The sequence below is a fragment of the Calonectris borealis genome, chromosome 14, assembly GCF_964195595.1.
Source record: "Calonectris borealis chromosome 14, bCalBor7.hap1.2, whole genome shotgun sequence".
NCBI classification, from domain to species: domain Eukaryota; kingdom Metazoa; phylum Chordata; class Aves; order Procellariiformes; family Procellariidae; genus Calonectris; species Calonectris borealis.
In genome coordinates, this window is record NC_134325.1 from 10418349 (window position 1) to 10435243 (window position 16895).

The 16895-nt window shown below is 36.6% G+C and overlaps 1 protein-coding gene across 6 annotated transcripts in view; it reads left to right on the top strand.

Moving 5' to 3' along the window:
• USP47 (ubiquitin specific peptidase 47) overlaps window positions 1-16895 on the top strand; it is a 59678-nt gene that overhangs the window by 41285 nt on the left and 1498 nt on the right. For all 6 annotated transcript variants that reach the window (XM_075163182.1, XM_075163181.1, XM_075163180.1 and 3 more), the window contains exons 15-25: window positions 202-314; window positions 1224-1328; window positions 2335-2542; window positions 2975-3090; window positions 4143-4262; window positions 5565-6342; window positions 7746-7921; window positions 8102-8182; window positions 9250-9365; window positions 10756-10874; window positions 14708-14838. In XM_075163182.1, the coding sequence (XP_075019283.1) occupies window positions 202-314; window positions 1224-1328; window positions 2335-2542; window positions 2975-3090; window positions 4143-4262; window positions 5565-6342; window positions 7746-7921; window positions 8102-8182; window positions 9250-9365; window positions 10756-10874; window positions 14708-14838 (2063 nt within the window). The remainder of the gene's footprint in view (window positions 1-201; window positions 315-1223; window positions 1329-2334; window positions 2543-2974; window positions 3091-4142; window positions 4263-5564; window positions 6343-7745; window positions 7922-8101; window positions 8183-9249; window positions 9366-10755; window positions 10875-14707; window positions 14839-16895) is intronic.

The window sequence follows — 16895 nt, forward strand, 5'->3', positions numbered from 1 at the left end:
TAGGGGGAATAAAAGACTGACTTTCGTTTCATTTAAATGATGAAAAAGAGAACAGGACATGGTATAGTTGGAAATTTGGGTAGAGAAGAGAGCAGGAAGAAGGCAAGAAAGATAACTATTAAATATACCTGTAATTCCTAAGATGTTGCCCACTGTGGAAAAATTTATTTTTTAAAACTATTGCTTTGTTTTTACTGGCAGAGTTTCTTGAGGCACATGACTATCCAGAGCATATTAAACAATTGGTACAGAAAGAGAGAGAATTGGAAGAACAAGAAAAGAGGCAACGTGAAATTGAGCGCAACACTTGCAAGGTGAGAATTTCTGCTGAATAAAGTAACAATACCTTTCTAGTAAGAAATGTTTCTACAGTAAATAGTAATTTTTTACTACAATACAAGGACTCTTTTGTGATAAGTGTATTTGTATTGATAACTCTTTAAAATTAATTGTACACCTATTGGAAGCCTGTACACAGTGGAGGCATCGGTTAGAGGTATTTACCAGAGATTTTTGTTGAGTTCATGTGTTCCGTGTGAATTTGAATTGGTATTAAAACCAAAACAAAACTACAGTTAATCTGGCATCACTTGATTTTGGCAAAATGAATTCCAAAGAGTATGTAATGCTGTATGTTAGATGTTTCGTACTACTAAATCTGTGACCCTTTGCTTTGTGAAATGATGCTTCTTAAACTAATTTAAAATAATTATTTGGCAGAAAGAGTAGAATCTTTTTCTAACCATAGATTCAATAGTACCAAACAAAATATGACATCTATGACTTATAAGTATGACAGTCAGCTGGTCTACCTATGAATCAAGTGATTGTTTTATTAGAAGGTTCTCTGTGGTTGCAAAATATGTAACTCTGTATGTGGAAAAAGGAATTTCACATTCGTTGTTCCTATGTGCATTTTGTTTTAGAGGATTTGCATGCTGTCTACAGTTTAAAGATGTTCTGATTATAGACGTTGCACCCTAGCTTGCAAAAAGATATAGTTATACATATATACACACTAGTGCTATCTGCTGTGCCTTTGACGTTTTCTGTCTGCAGTTTGGTAACCAGCTGAAAGGAAACTGTCCTATAGCTGAAGTAAAGCTAAAGATGTATTTTATATTAGATTGTTTGAATATAGGGTTGTAAATTTAAATGTACTCTAATATGAAAGATATTGCAAATATCTTCATGATCATTTTTCTTCCTTTGGTATTTCATAGATTAAATTGTTCTGCATGCATCCTACAAAACAAATAATGATGGAGAACAAATTAGAGGTTCATAAGGACAGGACACTGAAGGAAGCTGTGGAAATAGCTTACAAGGTATGCTATGCATAACAGAATAGTTTAACTGTTAGATGTAATTTTTTCTCCTGTTCAGTTTTTAAATTTCTAATGCTGTGGGATTGTTTGTATGGGGTTGGCTGCGGGGTTTTTTGTTGTGGCTTGTTTTTTGAGGAGTGGTTTGGGGTTTTTTTGTGGGGGTTTTTTTTAAGAACTGTTCTAGTTGGGGATTTATTGACTGAGTTTTCTGTTAGTAGCCATCTGATGATTTCTGATTGGAATGATATAGCCTACCCTTTTAAAAGGCAGTATGATTTTACATACTTATATTTTAAAATCCGACAGTGAGAGCTGCTGTTAGACTCACCATAGCCTTAGTAAGTTGAAAGAATTCTGAATGCTTATATTTGTATTGCAGTAAAAATGTTGTATTAGATACGTAATAACAGAATTCTTTCAAGAAAATTCCTGCATAGTTAATACAATAACATCAGTGGGCACCAAAGCATCTGTCGATCTTTGCCTTCCACAAACAGGTAGAAGTTGAAGACATCTATTCTTGCTTACCTACTTGTACTCTTCGGTTCTTGCCATATGCATCTTTGGCTGGGAGAATACCAGCAAGGCAGTTACAGATTTGGAATGTGTTAACATCTTGAGATGCACGGAAGATAGTTAATGGATATGACTTCCTCAGGCCTCTAAGATGCTGTTTGGTATAATTGATAGACAATGTATTCCTCTGAATATACTTCTGGGACCTGTCTTCACGTGCTTATATACATACTTTACAAACTTCCCTCTTTTCTGCATTTTGATGCAGACTTGTCTTTTGATTTTGAAAAGATGTATATTGCACGCGTGTGTATATAAGATATATGATGGATGCCTATGTTTTTAATAAAACCAAATTGAAATTTGTGAATTCAAAGGATTCCTGGATGTACACATACTGAGATATTTCTAGCTTACAAGGAAAAAACTAAACTCACAAATAAACCATTATTAAATGTTTTGGGGTTTCTTTTGTGTGTACATGATTTAGCTAATGGATTTAGAAGAGGCTGTTCCTTTGGATTGCTGTCGTCTTGTCAAATACGATGAGTTTCATGACTACTTGGAACGATCTTATGAAGGAGAAGAGGATACACCAATGGGTTTATTACTTGGAGGTGTCAAATCAACGTACATGTTTGACTTACTGTTGGAAACAAGAAGACCTGACCAAATTTTCCAGTGCTATAAGCCTGGTGGTAAGACATTTAATTACATATAGACGAAGATAGACTAAAATCGTGTATTGCGTGATGGCATGAAAATAAAACTTGTAAAACAGAGAACTTCCATTATAATGTGTGAAAGAAGAAAAACTTTGTTGTACTAAATTTTATGAAGTCAGTACTCAACAACAAAGTGTGTGCTGCATTGCCAACTTGTTTCTAATTGAAGCAGTTCTATGGTATACTAAAATTTGTCAAACTGTGGAACATTTTTGCCTCTCTGGCATTGAAATTCATCTGAAAATGAAATTCTGAAATTGGACTGCTTCTCAAATTCATTACTGTTTGTATGTATTTAATGCAACCCCTTAATCAGTACATCAGACAAGCACATGTGTGTTTTCTTTGCCTGTTGAATTCTCTCATATGTATGTGGTTTTGTTTTCCTTTTCCTCTTCCCTACAGAGGTCATGGTAAAGGTTCACGTAGTTGACCTAAAGACTGAATCTGTTGCTCCTCCAATAAGTGTACGAGCTTATTTGAATCAAACAGTTTCAGAATTTAAACAGCTAATTTCAAAGGTAATTTACAGTCGTTAAGGACTTGTATTAGAGTTTTCATTCATTCTGACTGTGAAAATGTGTCATAATTTAAATATCTAAAATAAGAGCCTGCACCTTTTGCAGTTCATACTGTGTCATGTCCAGTAGGGTTAGATTAGTTGTTGCAGTTGAGCTTGTCTATCTACTTAGTGCTGCTAAAAGCAGGAATCTGCTTCTTGCTTCCATCCAACGTTCTACCCTGTCTTTCGCACCAGCTTAGCCACTGTCTGGCCATATTGCTTACTAGCTTACCAGATAATAAGTTTCTTGGGGAAGCTGAAGAGTCGGGTTCATGTTCTTTTGGGTTAGTAACTTGAGCCACCTCACTGAGTATCCAATCAGTGGCAGAACGAGTGAACTGTTAGCATATAACTGAACCAATACGTAACTTCCCCCATTGGCTTCAGTAATTGAAATTAACACCCAGAGCTGTCCACATTCTCCCTACAAACCCTCCTTTTCATCCCAGCAGCCACTTGTTATTAAGATGCAGATTGATTTTTACATGGTCTTAAACCATGGAATGTTACTGCTTCCACTGAATTGGAAGACAGACATTTTACTCAGACAATTCTGTGTAAAATAGCGCAGTGGTTGATGTAACTTCATAATATTTGTTATGAAACATGATTTCAGTAATTTGAATTCAGTCTCATTAAGAATTAAGTGAACAGTGTGCAAAACCTGATGCTCGAGAATATATTTTATTTTCGGTTGGTTCATACCCTAAATAATAAGACTGATTCCTTGTGTTACTGGTCATTAACAATTTGCCAGTTCTCTGCAAAGCCAAGCCATTTTAGTCTACTGGCCTTTTGGAAAAACTAACACTTGCTACATATCAAAGAATGGAGGAAAGGAACTGGAACTGAACAGGTTTGGGAGGTTTTCCCTCACGTTTTGCAATTTATAAGTCAATAAACAAACCTTCTCCTATTCCTATGAGTAATCTTAAAAAATGAAATACTTGTTCCAGTACTTGAAATTACGTATAATGCGCATGTTACCTTACTGTCGATGTCTTATTTTAGGCTACACACCTGCCCGCTGAAACAATGCGGGTAGTATTAGAACGTTGCTACAATGACTTGCGTCTTCTGAACATTTCCAGCAAAACACTGAAAGCTGAAGGCTTTTTCAGAAGCAACAAGGTACCTGCTCTGATTTTTAAATCGGTCATTTCATGTATTTGTAGACTTCACTGTTGTGTTGTAAAAGGTATGGATATCTGTATAGAATTTATAATGGATAACTGTCACGTATTTCAATGTGTATTGTGTGGGACATTTTTAACCAGCAAATATTGTGGTGCTGATGAATACTATAGGCTATATATGAAACCAAGTGTACATAAAAAGGTAGAGCAGATTCAGAATCAGACATCTGGTTCATACTCAGTGGTTCAAATGATGGTGAGGTTAACAACCTTACAATGAAGATTTTTAAAAGTCAACCCTTCTTAGGGAACAAAGGTTGGCATATTACTATGAAACCTGCTTAATTTGTTTTCTAAACCTTTTGAACAGCTGTGCGTGCTCTCAATATTAAAGTTCTTAAGAAAGAAATGTCAAAACTAAGAGCAAGTTTTTGGTGGGTTTTTGTCTTAAATTCAGTAATTTTTACTATGCAGATTCCCCCTAGCCAAATTTATATTGTTTTTCCAAAAAGACTTCTAATAAATGTTTCCAATAATAGTTGTGTAATGCATTCAGGAGGAGTAACCTAGTACTTAAATAACTTAAATAATATCTGTAGCATTGCCCTTTTTACTACAGTAGTCATAGCACATCTTCTAGCACACTTTGCATATCCTCTGTCTATGAAATTTAAGCTCAAGAACACACTGTCCTCAATGAAAAAAGATTAGTGAAGGCTTTGATGGCTTACAGCTGAGCAAAATAATGGCATTGACCTGTTATTCAGTTAGTTCAAGCCCTTTCGCATTCACGTTGTCACTACAACACAGTGGCCTTTGACAAAGGGAAAAGAGAAATTTGTTCCCTTGTGTTCTAATTTGTGCTGTTGCTTACCCATGTATAGATTTAAAGATTTCTTATTTATGATGCTATACTAGAAAATAAAGATAGACTGCCAGCTGTAGTTGTGGGACTCATTACTACCATAACTAGTGTTAGTGTACAGGTGAAGGGTGTATGTGATGTGATACATAAATACGCTTCTGAACATAAGTGTTTACTGCAGCTGGTCAGTCTGGTTTCAGTTCACTCCAATCTTAACATGATTATGAAAAAAAGGAAAAGTGAAATCATTATTAAACTACATACTCCTTAGTCTATCTTTTTCTCAACATGTATTTTAATTTTTTTATAAAAGGTGATGTTTCTTAGTGTTGTAATATCTAATGTGTGCTCAATCCTATCCATATGCTATTGTTGCTTTTACTTTTATTTAAAATAGCACTACATGGTAAACCACTGTTATTTTACGTCTAGGTATTTATTGAAAGCTCAGAGTCTTTAGATCATCATGTGGCATATACAGATTCTCATTTATGGAAACTTTTGGATCGTCATGCAAATACAATCAGACTATATGTTTCATTACCAGAGCAATCACCTGGATCTCAATTTAGGCGAGCAGTTTATCAGAAGTCTAGTGGAGATTCAGGCAACTTGGATGAAGCCTGTGAAAGAGTAAAAGGACCTATAGGTAATATGAAATCTGTAGAGGCAATTCTGGAAGAAAGCACCGAAAAGCTTAAAAGCTTGTCCCTGCAGCAGCAGCAGGAGGGGGATAATGGAGACAGCAGCAAAAGCACAGAAGCCAGTGATTTTGAAAACATTGAATCACCCTTAAATGAAATAGACTCTTCAACATCAGCAGAAAACAGAGAACTTGAAAACCAAATTCAGATTTCTGATCCTGAAAATCTCCAGTCCGAGGAACGGTCAGATTCAGATGTAAATAATGACAGGAGTACAAGTTCAGTGGACAGTGATATCCTCAGCTCCAGTCATAGCAGTGATACTTTATGCAACGTGGACAATGCCCCACTTCCCTTGGCTAATGGACTTGATTCTCATAGTATCACAAGTAGTAGGCGATCAAAAGCAAATCAGGGGAAGAAAGAAACCTGGGACACAGCAGAGGAAGATTCTGGAACAGATAGTGAATACGATGAAAGTGGCAAGAGCAGAGGAGAAGCACAATATATGTACTTTAAATCAGAACCCTACACTGCAGATGAAGGTTCGGGAGAAGGGCAAAAATGTATGTATTTTTTTTTAAATGCCTTAAAATAATCCAGCTTTTATTACTATTTAATTCATATGCTGTGTTAAAAAGTCTAATGACAATATTGAAAAACTTGATGATATGTCAAATTAAAGCTAATGAAAGTGCAAAGATGTATGGCTGACATGAAAATGTCCGAACAAATTCAATATAAGAGCCTCAGTGATATATTAATTGTCATAAAGATAAATTATTTAAACAATGCTCAGTACCTGTGTATGTTTTATAACTAATAGAAGCATAATTCAAGAACAGTAGGATATAAGATAAATATTTTGAAAGGCAAAGGTTTTCCTGTCAATCCAGAAATCCTGATGTAATAATAATAGATAAAGAGTAAGATCTTTTTTGCTGGTTTGTGGGGTTTTTTTTGTGACAAACATTTTCATTTTTAAAAACACAGAGAAATTTAATTGCAGCTACTAAAGTTTTAATAAAATTACTCCTTTCGCCTGGAAGGATTTTTTTGGGGGGCTGATCTTGACGTACTTAATTTTTCCCTTTTTTTTGGTAGGACTAGTTGGATGCAGGAATTATTTGTTTACAGTAATTTTGATGCTTTCATAGTACGCTGTATAAATGATTATCCTGAGGGGAAGGCTTTTATGTGTTTTTGGTATGACAGCAAGAACGGATTTATAATTCAAATAATTTATTTGTTCAGTTAAATATTCTGAATAGCAGTTTTTTAATTCTAATAAGCCATGACACAATATCATCATGCTGTGGTTTGTAGTGTAGTCCAAATTTCATATATTAAGAAACACAGTTTCTAAAGATAAACTATTCACTTCACTTTCCAGAATTTCATATTACTACAGTGGCTTTTCCTTAATTACGAAACTATTCCATGAAAAAATCCCTGAATCTAGATGTGAGCTTGCCTTGTGATATCCTGTGGCCTTCCAGAACACAAAGTTAACAAAACTTTTTAATCCAGAAAGCCAGGGGGAAAAAAAAAAATGTTTGGTGGCATGTGCCTGGCCAGCCCCAACTCAGAAGGAGTTCTGTCTCTCCCTTGAGGCAGAGGAAACCTGTAGGGGGATTATCTGCAAACGCTCCATCTGATTCTCTCTATTCGTTGTCTTATGAATGGAGAAGATACTACTTCGCTCTACTACTTCACTGATGGCAAAATAGGGCAGTTTGGAACTGCTATGTCTTCCAGGAGTATCTACCCTTAAAATACAGCAAAGCTCTTAAAGGTTACAGTAACACCCTCAGATAAAATGTAAATGTGGCCATTAACTATAATTCTAACTTTTCAGTACTGTTTTTCTGCAAGTGGTAACTGTGAATATATGGACATAATACACTAGAGTGCTTTTTTTTTTGGTAGTATAGTGTTTCATGCCATTTTTATCTTTATTTTTGCTTAGGGCTGATGGTGCATGTTGATAAAAGAATTACACTGTCTGCCTTCAAGCAACATTTGGAGCCTTTTGTTGGAGTTCCATCTTCTCACTTCAAAGTCTTTAGAGTCTACGCCAGCAATCAAGAGTTTGAGAGTGTTCGGCTGAATGAAACACTTTCATCATTTTCTGATGACAATAAGGTTATTCAGAAGTTATTCTGAATTATTAAAAAATATATTGGTACAATATAGACAAACTTAAGAACCTAATTTACAACTTTTTGATAACTTGCCAGGTGAAATCATTACATTGGTCTTGGTAGCGTGTTACAAAATGTAATTTTGATATCAGTTCTAACAGATACTCCTTTTGCCTTCTAGATCACTATTAGACTTGGAAGAGCCCTTAAGAAGGGTGAATACAGAGTCAAAGTCTATCAACTTTTGGTAAATGAGCCAGAGGTAAGGTGTAAGATTCAATTTCAAGACTGAATCATGAAAATACTATAATATGTGCATTGACCAAGGTTTTTCTCTGAAATCTTGGAAAAAAAGAAAGTTCCTCTTTTCTCTGCGTCTTCCTGCAAGTTTTCCTGGATTTAATTTTGAGATTATTTCTGTTTATTCTGTTCTAAGTATACAATTGGAATGTTATCTACAGTATCTCTCTTAAGTGTCTCTCTCTCTGCAGTGTAAATCGAGAACAAATGAAATGAAAATAATTGTTTCTTTGTTTTCCTTAAATGTATGAAAGTCATGTAGAATTCTTTCTAAATAAGAAACTGTTTTTGCTCATGGTTGCAGTTTTCAGAAATATTGTACTGATACGATTTGTCGCATTCACACACTGCAGACAATGCTTGTCAGAATGGTTAGCTGGATAATAGTCCTCTCTGCATAAGACAAGCCTGAAACAAAAATGCCTCTCTTGCAGTAGCACAGCTCACTTGCTTGTTACATCTTCTGGGACATGAAAAGTATAAAAGCGATTTCACTATATAGATTGCAGTCTTTAAAAGTCGACTTCGTATGCATCTTAATTTCTGATTTTATTTTTTGGACCAAACTGCAGAATACATACTAATAATGGATAAGTGTAAGAGACCGAAGCTGAACTGATAAAGCAGGGAATAAGATAAATTGAAAAGTAACTTCCAGTTGTTGGTCTGTCTGACCAATGAAAACCAAGAAGGTGGCATTTTTTTATCATACGGCTTATTTAATTTAAAAGCTTCTTTCAAATTGTTTACAATGTCAATATAATGGTAGCAATTAGTAATACAGACACAAGCCACTATTTCTGCAGTGGCATGCATTCAGAGTGTTTGAATGACCTGTCAAAGAGCTGCTGCTACACAAATTAGGTAAACATAATTTTAATCAATTCATTGCCTGCCTTGTTTATGAAAAGCATTCTAATGGTCATTTTGCTAAGTGGATGGGACTGGTCACAAAACATGAACGGGAGGCAAATCTACTTTTTTCTGTTCAAAAATCTGTATTTAATCACTTTCTATTTATGTTCACAGCCATGCAAGTTTCTTCTAGATGCAGTTTTTGCTAAAGGCATGACTGTCCGACAGTCAAAAGAGGAGCTGCTTCCTCAGCTTCGAGAACAATGTGGCCTAGACTTGACAATTGACAGGTAAAGAGACTGCAATCCGTTGAAGTTACCTGATTAAATATTACTTAAAAATGTGTTTTTTTTCCTCTTGTGTAGAAAGGAAGTTATGAAGGGAGCAGAAATAAGTTACTGTGGTCTTTGAATCAGATTGTGAATACAAACATTAATTTAGCAATTCTTGATTTTCATCTCATGTGGAATGATACAGGGAATAATATTTACGTAGAATTGCCTGTGTGCAACATGTCTACAGGTTTAGATCTGAGAATTCTTATTCTCTCTAAGGATGATTTTCTTCAGAAAGGAGAGCATTAAGTAAATCAGTTCACAAAAAAGCCACCTTCTCTAGATGCAGGCTCAGTGTAAATCACTGCAGCAAACTGCCTCGTGCATTACCATAGGGTGTGTATACAGCACTGATCCAGCACTGTCTTCCTTTTATCCATAATCAGTTGTCTCATCAAGGCTGAACTCACTTTGGGGCCTTGACTCCACATTCCACACACTCTGTACTGTCAGTCACAAGTGATGTGGTATGTACTGTGGAATAACTGGCACTCTGTATTCACTGGAATAAAGAAAAACCTGTAAGATATGGTAAGCAAGCTGGTGGCGCCTTGACATATGCCTAAAATCAGGCTGGAGCAAAACATTGGAAGACAAGTGTTGGCCATTTCCTGTTGAGAAAAGGAGTAGAAACCTAGATCTGGACCAGGTTTTTCTCCTTTCCTCCCCGTGATGGGGCCAAAGGATTTTTGACTGCCGTGCTTGGGTTATGTTCTCTAGTGCCCTATAATTATGGGGCATGTCACAAAATTTATGTCCACTTTTGTGTGTGGCGAAGCCGTTACAATTTAAGTTTTGTACTTGTGTTTAATCTCATTTCAGTTGTTTATACCTTTATTTACCTCCGTATCTAAATCAAAGCTCGTCCTTTTATATTGTCACTGCATTGATGCAGTAGAACTAAGTACATAAATCAGACACCAGTCCTTTCCCAATCCTCCACCTCTAGCCTTCTTCCCCACTTCCCCCTCAAAAAAAAAAAAAAAGAAAGAAAAAAAAGAGCAGCAAAATTGTCAGAAGTGTTTGGGAATTTTCTGTTTTCTTATCCTAAATAGGAAACTCTTTTCTTCCCCTAAATCCCTACACATTTCTTGCACTGAACAAGCACAACACAGGCTTGTTTTCCTTGTGTTTACAAATGATGCAGCACTAAGAGCCAGTAGTGATACCTTGCTGTCAGGACTACTTCAGAATGTTAAACTAATTCTTGATAAACCTAGCTAAACCTCACATAAATGAGTTGTATTTCAGTTTTGTCAGAAAATACTCAGTTTTGATCTCTGGCAGTGGTAAGTATTTATGAGTAGATAAAAACTCAAGTGTTTTCTTCGTGATGTATTTACAGGTTTCGCCTACGAAAGAAAACCTGGAAGAACCCAGGCACTGTTTTTCTGGATTACCATATCTATGAAGAAGATATCAATATTTCCAGCAATTGGGAGGTCTTCTTAGAAATACTTGATGGTAATAATGACATAGTGTCAAGAGAAAGTAAAGATGATGTCAGAGATTTTTTTTCTTTAGAGAACATTGGAAAATTTACTTTCTTTCCCTTTTTTCCCTTTTTTCCCTTTTTTCCCTTTTTTCCCTTTTTTCCCTTTTTTCCCTTTTTTCCTTTTTTCCTTTTTTCCCTTTTTTCCCTTTTTTTTCCCTTTTTTCCTTTTTTCCCTTTTTTCCCTTTTTTCCCTTTTTTCCCTTTTTTCCCTTTTTTCCCTTTTTCCCTTTTTTCCCTTTTTTCCCTTTTTTCCCTTTTTTCCCTTTTTTCCCTTTTTTCCCTTTTTTCCCTTTTTTCCCTTTTTTCCCTTTTTTCCCTTTTTTCCCTTTTTTCCCTTTTTTCCCTTTTTTCCCTTTTTTCCCTTTTTTCCCTTTTTTCCCTTTTTTCCCTTTTTTCCCTTTTTTCCCTTTTTTCCCTTTTTTCCCTTTTTTCCCTTTTTTCCCTTTTTTCCCTTTTTTCCCTTTTTTCCCTTTTTTCCCTTTTTTCCCTTTTTTCCCTTTTTTCCCTTTTTTCCCTTTTTTCCCTTTTTTCCCTTTTTCCCTTTTTTCCCTTTTTTCCCTTTTTTCCCTTTTTTCCCTTTTTTCCCTTTTTTCCCTTTTTTCCCTTTTTTCCCTTTTTTCCCTTTTTTCCCTTTTTTCCCTTTTTTCCCTTTTTTCCCTTTTTTCCCTTTTTTCCCTTTCTTCCCTTTCTTCCCTTTCTTCCCTTTCTTCCCTTTCTTCCCTTTCTTCCCTTTCTTCCCTTTCTTCCCTTTCTTCCCTTTCTTCCCTTTTTTCCCTTTCTTCCCTTTCTTCCCTTTCTTCCCTTTCTTCCCTTTCTTCCCTTTCTTCCCTTTCTTCCCTTTCTTCCCTTTCTTCCCTTTCTTCCCTTTCTTCCCTTTCTTCCCTTTCTTCCCTTTCTTCCCTTTCTTCCCTTTCTTCCCTTTCTTCCCTTTCTTCCCTTTCTTCCCTTTCTTCCCTTTCTTCCCTTTCTTCCCTTTCTTCCCTTTCTTCCCTTTCTTCCCTTTCTTCCCTTTCTTCCCTTTCTTCCCTTTCTTCCCTTTCTTCCCTTTCTTCCCTTTCTTCCCTTTCTTCCCTTTCTTCCCTTTCTTCCCTTTCTTCCCTTTCTTCCCTTTCTTCCCTTTCTTCCCTTTCTTCCCTTTCTTCCCTTTCTTCCCTTTCTTCCCTTTCTTCCCTTTCTTCCCTTTCTTCCCTTTCTTCCCTTTCTTCCCTTTCTTCCCTTTCTTCCCTTTCTTCCCTTTCTTCCCTTTCTTCCCTTTCTTCCCTTTCTTCCCTTTCTTCCCTTTCTTCCCTTTCTTCCCTTTCTTCCCTTTCTTCCCTTTCTTCCCTTTCTTCCCTTTCTTCCCTTTCTTCCCTTTCTTCCCTTTCTTCCCTTTCTTCCCTTTCTTCCCTTTCTTCCCTTTCTTCCCTTTCTTCTTCCCTTTCTTCCCTTTCTTCTTCCCTTTCTTCCCTTTCTTCCCTTTCTTCCCTTTCTTCCCTTTCTTCCCTTTCTTCCCTTGACTATTACTGACATTTTAATAACATTTTATTACGAAAAAAATAGAAGCAAAAAGAATTAATAAAAGCTTTATGTGAAGCTGGGGGCGGGGATTGTGCAAGTGCAGATTTCCTGTGTCTGGGATATGCTAAAGGTCTAATAGCGGTACTGTTTTGTATGTTTATCAGAAACTTTTGGACATACTGTAGTACTGTAGGCAGATTTTTTTGCATGTGTATGCTTTCATCGTACATAAAAACTGTAGGAATGCCTATATGTTAGGCTTTTATTTGTATTTAATTTTTGGACTAGTATTGATGATGTTTGTAGTTAGCCGAAATATATGTGTGTGTATGTATATACATAATACATAGGTAATTTGTTTTTAAAGTCAGCACAGCTGTTCAATCATTTAGTATTTTTCAGACAGGAGTGAAAAAACACTGATCTTCTGTCATGAAGTGCCAAATTTTTGAACAGACCTTGGTCATCAAAACAACTATGGCTGAAATGTTGGAAAGCAGATTGTTTTTTAAATTCTGCTTAAATGTCATTAAAAATATGGCATTTCTTAAGCTATCCTTTGCATATACACTTAAAATTTGGATTCTGAATGCAAAAGCATAACTTAAGGGGGGAAAAAAGTAGGCCGTGCTGTTTTTTCTCTTGGTTAACCGATATTTCTGTTAATGGATAGATGAAGAATGTGAATTCCATTCACTCAGGAACTTTCTTCACAAGCATACCTGGCTTAAGAAGTCTCATTTAGCTGTTACTCCAGTATTTTGGCAGCTGTGTTCAATCCTGGTATTTTTAATTTTTAACAAAATTGTGCCAATGCAAGTACAAAAATTTGAAACGAACATGGGATGTTCAGGAGGCCTGCAGATTCCTGTAGGCATATGTATCAGCTCACACTTCAGTTAAAACTTTGCCATTTTAAATATTTTTGGATTAGTTTTACATTTAATTGCTGTACTGTTTCTGTAGTGAGTAGGTCTTGGAGGTACTACTTTTTAGACCACTGCAGCCCACCTAGTTCACAGATATGCCATATTATAGACTACAGGGCTTCCAAGTATTCTGTAATATCTTGTATAACTGTCTAGCTCTGCCCAAAAGGTGCTACTTTAATCCAGTTGTAGAAGGTGCAGCTAGATCCCACTATATTCTGTGAAAATTAAGTTGTATGTACCCGCTGCTACCACAGAGGTTGTTGGAAGAGTGTAAAGGCAACTGCTTTAAGTCAGGGTTTGTAAGGCCTTCCACCATGACCATTGCTTTCATGTTGTTCTTCAGCTAAACACTGAAGACATTAGGCAGGTAAATAAGGCAACTTAGAATAATTTACCGTTAAGTTTCTTAGCAGAGCAGCTTTACATCACACTGTTGCAGACATGTTTAAATCAGTTATTCTCTGGCTCTGAAGAAAACTTATGTAATTGCTTCAGACTTGAAATAAATGCCAAGAAGCACTAGGTGGCTGTATCTTCATTTCAGACAATAGGTTAGTGTTGAAAAGCAGCACAAATGTAGTCGTAGGCAAGATTATAGAAGGTATTTAGGGAGAAGCTTAAATAGTGGTGGTGGTTTCATGCAAAACAAGCACGTAATGGTAGACATAAATGTTTAAGCCACAAGTTCTGCATGCTAAATAACAAAATTATAGACTGATTTAAAATAAAAATAAAATCAGCCCTTTGTTATCACTTTTGCTTATCTGATTGTAACATTAATAGTATTACCCTGTCAACCAGAGAAAGCTGTTACCTGAAACTGATATAAAAAGGCTGGAGGCAGTACATACTAAAACTCTTCAAGGTGGTAGGTGTAAAGCAGGCTTTAATAACAAGTGTATAGTTAGTGTGTGAAATCTAGAAGTCAAGTGTGGAGAGCTTATTTTGGTAAAGAAAGTGAAGCACATGAATAAATACCAGATTGCTGAGGAAGGTCTCATGCAAATGCAAGATCTGGAGGTCAGCCTCTGGTTAGGTGGATAGATACTCTATGTATAACCGAGCTGGATGTGATGGAAAAACATGCTCTTAAGAGGAATAAATGGCATGGCTCATAAGAGATGCTGCCTATGAAAAATTCCTTGAAAGGAGTTGGTAACAAAGAAAAGTTCAACTAAATCCTAGTTCCTTCCCCCCCTCCCCTTTTTTCGGTAGACTACTTGCAGCACACTTACTGGGTTACTTAGTTCGTGTGTGTATATGTAGTGCATAGTATGTAGTTCCATATTTGAATATGCTTGTGCTATGGAAAACCCTTGATCTTAAACAGGATATTTGGTGATGTTAATATAATAAATTTCTTTCTTTCGTAGGAATAGAGAAGATGAAATCCATGTCACAACTTGCTGTTTTATCGAGACGATGGAGGCCATCAGAGATGAAACTAGATTCTTTCCAGGAAGTAGTGCTAGAAAGCAGCAGTGTTGAAGAATTAAAAGAGAAGGTAAAATGTGTAACATGATGCAAGTTTTTTGTGGTTTCTTACCACAAGAGCCTTACTGATGTCCTCTGTTGGGAAGCACAGAGATGTCATCGTTACAAAAATCTTGTTGCGTGGTGATTGTTCTTTTTTCCCAGGAACTGAGAACCTGTCCCATCCTCTTACCAAAGCCACGTGAATTATTAGCTTTGGTTCTTAGTTTCATATAATGGTCTGGTATCAAAGTATTCAGGTGAATGCATGCAAAAAAAAAAGTCGTATCTTGAAGTTTAAGAAGCATAATATTACCTGTGTCCCTTATGCTTGAAAAACACATGTGAAAGAAAAGCTGAACTATTGTCACTTTGTTTTTTTCAAGCCAGTATTTTGGTGTTCCAAAATACCGAACCTCTCAGCTTCTTCATATTTGAATTTGACAGCTGTTGCTCAGGGATGGTGTACCTGTACTGAGTAGATTGAAATATATTTTGATTGCAAAGAAATATGGCTTTGGTATGTTTTTTTCATTAAGGCTAGAACCCTCTAACACGTAAGCAGACATGTGCTGTCCTAGCAGAAATCTAAGTAGAAGTGTGTCTCGCATTGACACTGTTTTATTAATCCAGTATATCACAGGGTTCCACTCTTAGAGAAATGGTTATGTGGCAATACCCAGATGTAAGAAGGCCACCTTGGATGTTGAGGTCAGCAAAAATCCTAGTATCAGTGAAGTCTGCCAGAGTCTTACCTTACTAAAACACTCAGCATTTGTAAGTTAGGGGTTAGTTCATAGACTGGAAGGAAGAACATTGTTCAGCTGCTATAGAATGCAACAGCCTTGGATTTGTGTATGTACACAGATTAAGCTATGGACTGATTTATTGTATTCTTCAGGTAGAAATGAAATTTATAACTACAGTTTTTTGCATGCAGTCTTCAAGATTTCCTCTTCACTTGTATCTGAAGAAAGAGTTGGGTCGTCTTGTTTTCTTGTCTTAACAATTGATGTGCAGGGAGCAGTTTTAGCAGCATTCTCTCCAATGGATCTTAAAATCTTTTTATTCCTACCAATAATAAGAGAAATTTGAATTTGACACAGCTGTAGTAACAGATGTGTTCAGCCAGCTCTTCTCTTTCAGACAAATTTTATTAGCTGAGTGTAGGGCTAATACATTTCAGAATTTGTCTGGCTTTTGTCAGTATTGTTTATTTATCCTTGTTTCCTAAGAAAATGAGAGTTAGAAAATTATACTGGCTGTTACTGTTTTCTCACCATCAGTTTAATTTGAACACGTCTGTTTTAACAGCGGATTTGAAGGAGGCAAGACTCTTAGAGAGGAAATGTCTTCAAGTTTTGGGAAAATAAGCAGCCAGAGATAAATGCAACTCTAAGTTAGCATCTGCCTTGCCATTGAGACGAGACTGCAGCCCGCACTGAGTGAAGGTCGAGGCAGTGGTGAGCCTGTGTGCACCGTGAGACTGCTCAGCAGAGGGAGGGCTCCACCGAGGCCGTGCTAGGCACAGCTGGGTGACCCTCTGACAGGTGCTAGGACTGGGCAGGGGCAGCAGGGGACGGATCGTGCACTCTGTGCACCGAGGAGGTGCACAGCAGGGCAGTTGCAAGGGGGAAGAGCAGCCAGTGGTGCTTGTGGGGAATTGCGGGGTTGTTATGGTAGGATGTGCAGAGGTGTATAGAGATGGGTTTGTTGTGCATATTTTACGGCTTTGCCTGCTTCCAGGTTGACTTGATAATAGATTTCATTTCATACAAGGAAACTGCTGAGGGCTAATTGATGGACATGAAGGTTTAAATGAGGCAGTTGGTCTCTTTGTATCTTGGAACTCAGATGTTATTAGTTAATTGTTTCTATTAACTTTTTTCTGTCACCCCTTCACGGTTAAGAGAAGTGTGATCACAGCAAGTGTCAATTGTGACACACTAGTAACTTCAGAAATGTAAAAAATCTGTACCTGGTCACTAATTTTGTATGAATACTTTAGATTATTTGAGGACTTTCAAATATTTTAATTGACTTCTAGATTTGGCAGCTCCACTGACTTTATGTAGACACTCCGTAATG